Raw genomic sequence first — 8389 nt, forward strand, 5'->3', positions numbered from 1 at the left:
GGGCCCGGCGGTGACTCAGCGGGGCCCGGCGGTGACTCAGGGCTGTCCCCGGGGCTCTCCCGCGGCCGATCCGTGCCGGGCCGCGCGTCGCCGGCGGGGCCGGGCCCGGGGCGGGGCGGTGGCACCGGGGCGGCTCCTGCGGGCCGGGAGCTGCCGGGGCCGGAGCGGCGAGATGGCGGCGGGAGGAGCCGGCGGGATCCCGCTCCTGCTCCTGCTGGTGCTGGTGGTGCCGGTGCCGGGGGTGCTGCCCCAAGGCGCTGCCGAGAGGCGCTGCTTCTGCCAGGTGGGCGCTGCCGCGGGCACGGGGTGGGCACTGGGGTGGCGCATGAGGGGAGCGGGAACATCCCGGGGGACGCGGTGTCCCGGCGGGAAGTGCCGGGAGTGGAAGGGATGGGAGGGAGATGGATGCACCACGTGGAGTGTTGTGTCCATGGCACAGGAAGCAAATAGAGCTGTTGGAGCGAGTCCAGAGGAGGGCATGGAGATGCTTGGGCGGCTGGAGGACCTTTCCCGTGTGGAAAGATTGAGAGAGCTGGGGGTGTTCAGCCTGGAGAAGGCTTCAGGGAGACTTTGGAGACCCTTGCAGTGTCTAAAGGGGCTCCAAGGGAGCTGGAGGGGGACTTGGGACAAGGGCCTGGAGTGACAGGACAACGAATGGCTTTAAGCTAAAGGACAGTAGATTTAGGTTGGATATTAGGAAGAAATTATTGGTTATGAGGGTGGTAAGGCCCTGGCATAGGTTGCCCAGAGAAGCTGTGGCTGCCCCATCCCTGGAGGTGTTCAAGGCCAGGCTGGACGGGGCTTGGAGCAACCTGGGATAGTGGAAGGTGTCCCTGCCCATGGGGCATGAGATGATCTTTAATGTCCCTTCCCACCTAAACCAGTCTGGGATTCTGTGGTTCTCTTTCATGCCTTCTTGACTGTATTAATCTCCCTGCTCCCATAAGGAAAGGGAAGTGCTCCAACTTGGAGAGCATTTCTTCCCCAATCACTCAGGTGCCTCTTCTTGGATGTTTCAGGGATGTCTGTTACTCTAATGCCTGGGAGCTGCCTTATCCCCTTTCCCGCAGGTCTGCCTTGCTTTCTGCCTGCTCCACTGTCCAGGAGAGAGCTGTCCAGGCTGCAGCAGGCACCTGCCACCCTGCCCTGCCATTGCCAGGGCACTGCTCCTTAAAGCTTTTCCAGGGTTAATTCCCTTTGTTGGTGTGCCAGGGGTGTTACTGCCTGGCCCAGTGCACTTGGTGCAGCTTCTGTTAAGGAACAGTAAGGAGAGAACTGGGTGCAGCTGACCAAGCAGCTGGACTTGGGAAGAGATCGCTATGCAGATTCCTCCTGACTTCACCTTGTGCAAGCAAAGTGGCTGCCCCATCCCTGGAAGTGTTCAAGACCAGGTTGGATGAGGCTTGGATCAAGCTGGTCTAGTGGAAGCTGTCCCTGCCTATGGCAGGGGGTTGGAACGAGATGGTCTTTGAGGTCCCTTCCAACCTGAACCATACCGTGATCCTGTGATAAGCAGATTTGCAAGATCAAGGAGTGAAGATGTTACAGTGTCTTCAGTGCTTTTTTTTTGTTGCCTTTTATAAAAGGAAGTTTTTATAAAGCCTTCCCTTTCTGTATTAAAATTCTAGTGCTTAGATGTGGGTCAGAAATGGAGAGTCGAAAAAGAAGACGAATGGAATTGTGCGGTTGGCTTTGGCTTTGCCTTCTGGGGTGGCTCTTGACACATTCAGCTTCATGTGGAGATGGTAAATACAAGCTTTGTTGATAAAGAGTTGAAAAACCTGCATTTGGAGTCTCTATCTCTGTAGGGTTTTTGCTTGCAGCTTCCTGGTATCAGTGAAGTTTGTCTCCCTAAAGATTGAACGTTGAGTCAGGAGCGTGGAATGGGATAAGGAGTCGTAAGCACTAAATGAACTGGCATTCTGGCATGGCAGTGGCTGGCATTCTGGCATGGCAGTGGCTGGCAGGCCCTTTTACTCGGGCAGGAGGAACTGGTGATGTACTTTTTGCACTGTTGGGTTGTTGCAACACACTTGTCCTTTGTGTTGCAGCGTGTGCTTCGGTTTAGCTTTCAGTGCAAGTGTTCAGTTCAAGATTTTTTATTACCTTTAGGAAAGTCTGTTATGTGGGGTAGCATTTCTTTGTAACCACTGACCCTTTTAAATCACACCCGAGGGCTGCCTCATCTTTTTTGTCAGAAACAATCTGCCGATCATCTTGCGCAGAACTGGTCCGGTGGTTTTTATTTGCCACCAAAGAAAATACAGGGCAAGCCTTAAATGATATGTTTTGCCCCCCTCTGTTTGGATACTTGAAGGCCTGGGTTTAGCTTTTGGTTTCCTCCTGTGAATCATCTCTTGCTGTCTCATGAGCTTCTCAGATAGGGAAGCCCTGACATGGGGTGACTGGAAGAGCTCTGACTTGTCCATCAGCCCGTGCTGGGACAGTTGACAAGGGCCACTTCTGAGAGCGCTGCTCCAGCGATGTTCCAGGTGCTGACTTCAGCAGGCCATGATTCTGGAATGGGTGTTGCACTCCTGTCTGTCTGCACCAAGGGCAAAAGCCTCACCTGCCTTTTGTCACTGTTATTTTATCTCACTTACCGGGTTTGCCAACCAGCCCTGAAAGTTTTACTGGAAACATCCATCTGTTGCTAGAAGCACTTTGAGTTTCACATGCTGCTTCTGCTTTCCAAGCTCTGATTAACATTCCAATATCTGGGTTCCCTCAAACTTTACAGGCGGCTCATCCCCCCCAGATATTCCTGTTTGCATCACTGCTTTAGTCAGCCATGAATGTCTTCGGTATATTCCTGTTAATTATTGCTCATTTGCTGTTTACAGGCTGATGCAGCTGCATTAAGGATGTGCTGCAGGTGTTTGGCAGATGGGGATTTTGACAAGGTTTCCGGTCTGGCAGAGTGCTGATTCCCTTTGGGAATGTTTTTGTGGTCGGGACACTGTCATTAGGGGTGAGTCTGGGCATGGAGAGTTTCCTCGCTGGTACCTGAACAGACTTTCAAGCTGCTCTTGCGTTCTTGTTGAATTGGTGTTCGCTCAGCAGCCTTCGGGGCAGGAATTCATTCCTAGCACAGTTCCCAATCTCTGTGGGGTGGCTTCAGAGGGAGCTTCCAGGCCACCAAGTTGATTAGAGGGATGGAGCAGCTCTGCTGTGGGGAAAGGCTGAGAGAATTGGGATTGTTCAGCCTGGAGAAGAGAAGGCTCAGGGGTGACCTGACTGTGGCCTTCCAGTACCCGAAGGGAGCTGACAGGAAAGGTGGAGAGGGACTATTGACAAGGGCCTGGAGTGACAGGACAAGGGGGAATGGATTCAAACTGACAGAGGGCAGGGTTAGATGGGATAGTGGGAAGAAATCCTTGGCTGTGAGGGTGGGGAGGCCCTGGCACAGGTTTCCCAGAGAAGCTGTGGCTGCCCCTGGATCCCTGGAAGTGTTCCAGGCCAGGACAGGGCTTGGAGCAACCTGGGATAATAGAAGGTGTCCTTGCCCATGGCAAGGGATTGGAATGAGATGGGATTTAAGGTCCCTTCCAACCTGAACTATTCTGGGATTCTATGACAGCACTTCATCCTCCGTGGTTTAACCTCATCCTGAGGCTTCCATGTGACATTTGCTTCTGTGTGAGTTCCGGAAACCCCAGTCCTTGTTTTCTGGACAAAATACAGGAGAGAAAGCACTTGGAATGGCATATACTGCTTCCAGGCCAGATGCTGGGCATGACTGTCCTCACCTGGCTGCCAGCTACTTGCTCCAAGTGGCCTGGTAAGGATGAGAGGGAGGCCTGGCTGGACTGAACGCTGCAGGAAGAGCCAAAAATCAGTTCATAGAATCATAGAATATCCTGAGTTGGAAGGACTCACAAGGATCATCGAAATCCAATTCCTTTGAGCAGGGCAACTGCAAGGAAGCTTCTGAGGGAGCAGGGAAAGCATCTGCTCACCATCGGCCCGGGACTGGTGTGGCTTGTCCAGAAGAGCTGGCACTGCCCGGGAGGTTGGTACAGGCTAAACCCAACTCCTCAGCCCCTGTGGCATTCCTTTCCCTGTGCCCTGTTGTAGCTGCCAGTGGGAGATGCAGGGAAGAGTTTGCCTTCTTTCCTGCCCAGCTGTGGTGTGAGAGTGAGAAGAAAGCCCTGAATCCAGCCCAGAAACATCCGGGGAATGTTTCTGTGACGCTCGGGGGAGCAGGAAGAGGTGGGAAGAGCAGAATCACAGAAGCCCAGGATGGAGGCAGAGGGAGACGAAGCACGGGCCAAACCCAAGGATTGCACAGAGCCCACGTGTGTTGGTGTTCCCACCTGTGTCACGCACACGAGGTGGGTCCGTCGGCGCTCAGGGATCGGGACCGGCTGTTCCGCAGCTCCAGCCACACACCTTCCTCGGAGCTTACTCAGCACCGCGTCTGTCCCGGCGGCTCCGTTGCATCTCTTCCTGGTGGGAAAACCCAGCCCTGCCCGTCAGCCTCGCGCCAGGATCTCACACCCAGCCAAACCCACGGCCGGGGTGATTCACCGACGGCAGCAAGCTCTCGGCACATGTTTGGGGCTGGATCAATTCGTGTTTTATCTTAGCCCTTCTAATTACTTACCCGTTCTAATTACTCTGCAGGCTGGAGATGTAGGTAAATATTTCTTTTGGAGGGCGGGGAGAGGTGTTTTAAGGCACCACATGTTGTAGGGCATGTTTGACGTGTGTTGTCGCTCAGCTACTCTGGCGGCAGGATTTGAAGTCCAAACCAAGTGAGTTTGGCAGAAAAATGGAATCTGGGATGGAAGGTGGTCATGGAGCAAGAAGGGACTTCTGGGATGAAGCCCATACCCTGCCAAGTGGTTTCCCCTGTGTCCTAAAGCAGGTCTGTGCTGTTTGGTGGTGGCATCACTGGGGCTTTCATCTGGGCTCTGAGGAGCTTTGGCTCTTGGCGTTCTCGGTTCTGTCCTCCTGTTCCTTTGGCCGTGAATTTTGGTGGGTTGGGCACACACACAGCCTGGGGAAATTGCCCATTTCTGCACAGCCTGACTGAAATCCTTGGAGGAAGGAGTTTTCCTTAGGATGGAGTTTCCCCAGCACTTCCATGGAAGCACAGAGTCACTGAGATCGGAAAAGACCTCCAAGATCGTCGAGTCCAACCTGTAACCCATCTCCACCTTGTCACCCAGACCAGAGCACTGAGTGCCACGGCGGGTTGTTCCTTGGACACCTCCACCATCTCACATTCCAACAGCTGACAACCCTTTCCATGAAGAAATTCTTCCTGAGAAGGTTTTGCCCACTGCCCCCACGGGTGTGTTCATGGTGCCAGTGGGGCAGATCATCCCACCAGTGCTTCAATAAACCAAGGAGTGGATCTTTGGAGATCTCCAAAGCATGACCCCCCCCATCTAGTCCTAAGTATTTTGGGGTCAGCTGCAGTGCTTCACCATGGATTATTTTCAGGATGAGGATGGTTCTGGCTTGAACTGGTCACTGGGCTGAGCAAAGACAGGCCCAGATGGTGCTTCAGTTGGAGGCTTGGCGGCCTCTCCGATGCTCTTACAGGGACGTCATTCCCGTGGAGGGAACGTTTGCTGAGCGTGGATACGGAGAGCAGCTGAAGATTATCCACAAATCTTTTTGTAGGCCACTTTTAGACCCAGCCTATGAGCTGCCTGCCTCAAAGGATGCCAAGTTTCCAGGAAATAAAAATGTGGTTGGTTGGTGGTTTGTTGCGGTCTGTTGTTTTGATGTGTTCCTTCTATATATATACACTTTAGAAACAGCTTTAAATTGGGTAACTGGATTAGCAAATTGCTACTGTTTTTATTTTTACAGGGGTGATTCAGCCTAGTGGAAAGCTTAAATCGCTGTTAGTCTTCATTAACATGCAAAATGCAGGACAGAATTCAATAAATGTGTGAGGGTGACGCACTGGGCTTCAATGTAAACACTCCAAATATGAGAAAGCCTCCAAATCATCCCTTGACAAAACTGACCTGTTCCAGTGGAGTAGGGAATTCTGGCTATTTTTTTCCCCCACCTCCCCGTTTCATGTGACTCTGTGCTCCATTTCTGCCTTGCTTCTCACAGCTTCATTTCCACGGTGGTAATTCTAATGGTTTTATTTGAGTTGCTGTGGAGCTCTTGGTGAATTATGAGGAGCAGCTGAGGGAGCTGGGGGGCCTCAGCCTGGAGAAAAGGAGGCTCAGGGGGGACCTTCTGGCTCTGCAACTCCCTGACAGGAGGGGGGAGGCGGGGAGAGGTTGGGCTCTGCTCCCAGGGAACAAGGGACAGGACAAAGGGAAATGGCCTCAAGTTACACCAGGGGAGGTTTAGGTTGGCTATTAGGGAAAATGTCTTCATGGGAAGGGTTGTCCAACCCTGGCACAGCTGCCCAGGGCAGGGGTGGATTCACCATCCCTGGAGAGATTTAGAAGCTGTGTGGATGTGGCACTTGGGGACATGGGTCAGTGGTGGCCTTGGCAGTGCTGGGGAACAGTTGGACTCGATCTTTGATGGCTTTTCCGACTTAATGATTCTATGATTCCCCAAGTGCTCATCGGGGGTGTGGGGGAAACAAAACTGCTTCTGTGTTGTGCAACTTTGTCATCAGGCAGTGACCAACGTGTCAGGAAGCATAGCTGAATTTTTCAGTTTCATTTTTTTTTTTTTTTTTAACTCCAAGGCTTGCATAAACCCTGTTGAGTTGTTCAGGATGATGCAAGAAGGATTGGCTTTCTCCATCAGATTTAGAACAGGTGTTTTCCTGCTAAATGGCTCTCTGAGGTCAGGAGGGGGACTGTTGCAGTTAATTACAGAATCCCAGAATGGTTTGGGTTGGAAGGGACCTTAAAGCCCATCTCGTTCCAACTTCTGCCATAGGCATCTTCCGCTATCCCAGGTTGCTGCAAGCCCCATCCAACCTGGCCTTGGACATTTCCAGGGATCCAGGGGCAGCCATAGCTTCTCTGGGCAACCTGTGCCAGGGCCTCCCCACCCTCACAGTCAAGGATTTCTTCCCAATATCCCATCTAACCCTTCTTCCCTCTGTCAATGTGAATCCATTCCCCCTTGTCCTGTCACTCCAGGCCCTTCTAAGCAATCTCTCTCCCATCTTTCTTGTGGGCTCCCTTCGGGTACTGGAAGTCCACAATTAGGTCACCCTAACAGGTTGAACATTCCCAATTCTCCCAGCCTTTCCTCATAGGAGAGCTGCTCCATCCCTCTAATCAGCTTGGTTCTGATTAAGTCAAATCAGTGGCTGCAGCACAGCTGATGATCCACAAGGACTTTCTTTGAGGGCTCTCAGTGGTGTCATTGTTGCCCAACTGGTCCCTTATGCAAACACCAGCTCCCACCTGCCTATTATCCTACAGGAACAACCTCCTGAGGCTGATCCAGAGTGGAACCTGAGCTGGCACTCCGTGGCCCACAGCTCTTACAGCAGCCATGTCCATTCTGGTTAAACTTAGTTGACTCGCTGGTAAAAGGAAAGAAAACTATGAATCGTTTTATTGTCTGCAGTGTTAAAAAGTAGTGGCCAAGTTGTTCATGTTTGATTGTTTGATTTATTGTATTTTTGTCCCCCAGGTTACTGGTTATTTAGATGACTGCACCTGTGATGTAGAAACCATCGATGCCTTCAACAACTACAAACTTTTCCCTAGACTGAATCAACTCCTGGAAAGCGACTATTTTAGATACTACAAGGTAATTTTCTTATACAAGAATTGTATTTATGTGTGTGCTGCTGTCTTTTTTCCTTTTTTTTTTTTTTTAATCCGCCTTGAACTTATTGCTGATCTTTTTAGAAATCAGGTACTTACATTTTAACCCTGATCTTTTAAGGTTACAGTCAGTAAGTTGGAGCCTTCTGTTATGAGAAGAGTCCTAAGATGCCTGTAAGATGCATGGTTTTAAAGATATTTTCTTATGCATTTTTCCCTCTTAAGACCTTAACCAACAGATCATTGAAATTACTTATTTTGGTGAGCTGTTACATAAAAATGTTGATGACTGGAGATCCATAATAAGAGGATTCCCAGTGTCACCCCATTGACATGGAAAACCTGGGTTAGTTCCCAGGCATTCGAGTTCACTGATGGAAGTCAGTGTCCTTTTCCCTCCCAGTGTTGGGATTTGTAACAGAAACACTAAGATTGATCTGAATAAAGCACAGAACCATGAAATCCTGGAATGGTTTAGGTTGGAAGGGACTTTAAAGCCCATTTCATTCCAACCCCCTGCCATGGGCAGGCACACCTTCCACCACACCAGGTTGCTCCAAGTCCCATCCAAGCTGGCCTTGAACACTTCCAGGGATCCAGGGGCAGCCACAGCTTCTCTGGGCAACCTGTGCCAGGGCCTCACCACTCTCACAGCTGGGAATTTGTCCCGA

General features: G+C 51.3%; 1 protein-coding gene across 2 annotated transcripts in view; it reads left to right on the plus strand.

The window, feature by feature from the left end:
• Positions 1-163: 163 nt before the first annotated feature.
• The window catches only part of ERO1A (endoplasmic reticulum oxidoreductase 1 alpha), a 19251-nt gene continuing 11025 nt past the window's right edge, over positions 164-8389 (plus strand). For both annotated transcript variants that reach the window (XM_017825466.1, XM_017825467.1), the window contains exons 1-2: positions 164-283; positions 7582-7701. In XM_017825466.1, coding sequence (XP_017680955.1) covers positions 173-283; positions 7582-7701 — 231 coding nt within the window. In that variant the 5' untranslated portion in view covers positions 164-172. The remainder of the gene's footprint in view (positions 284-7581; positions 7702-8389) is intronic.

The sequence above is a fragment of the Lepidothrix coronata genome, unplaced genomic scaffold, assembly GCF_001604755.1.
Source record: "Lepidothrix coronata isolate B3197 unplaced genomic scaffold, Lepidothrix_coronata-1.0 Scaffold119, whole genome shotgun sequence".
In the NCBI taxonomy this organism is placed as follows: Eukaryota; Metazoa; Chordata; class Aves; order Passeriformes; family Pipridae; genus Lepidothrix; species Lepidothrix coronata.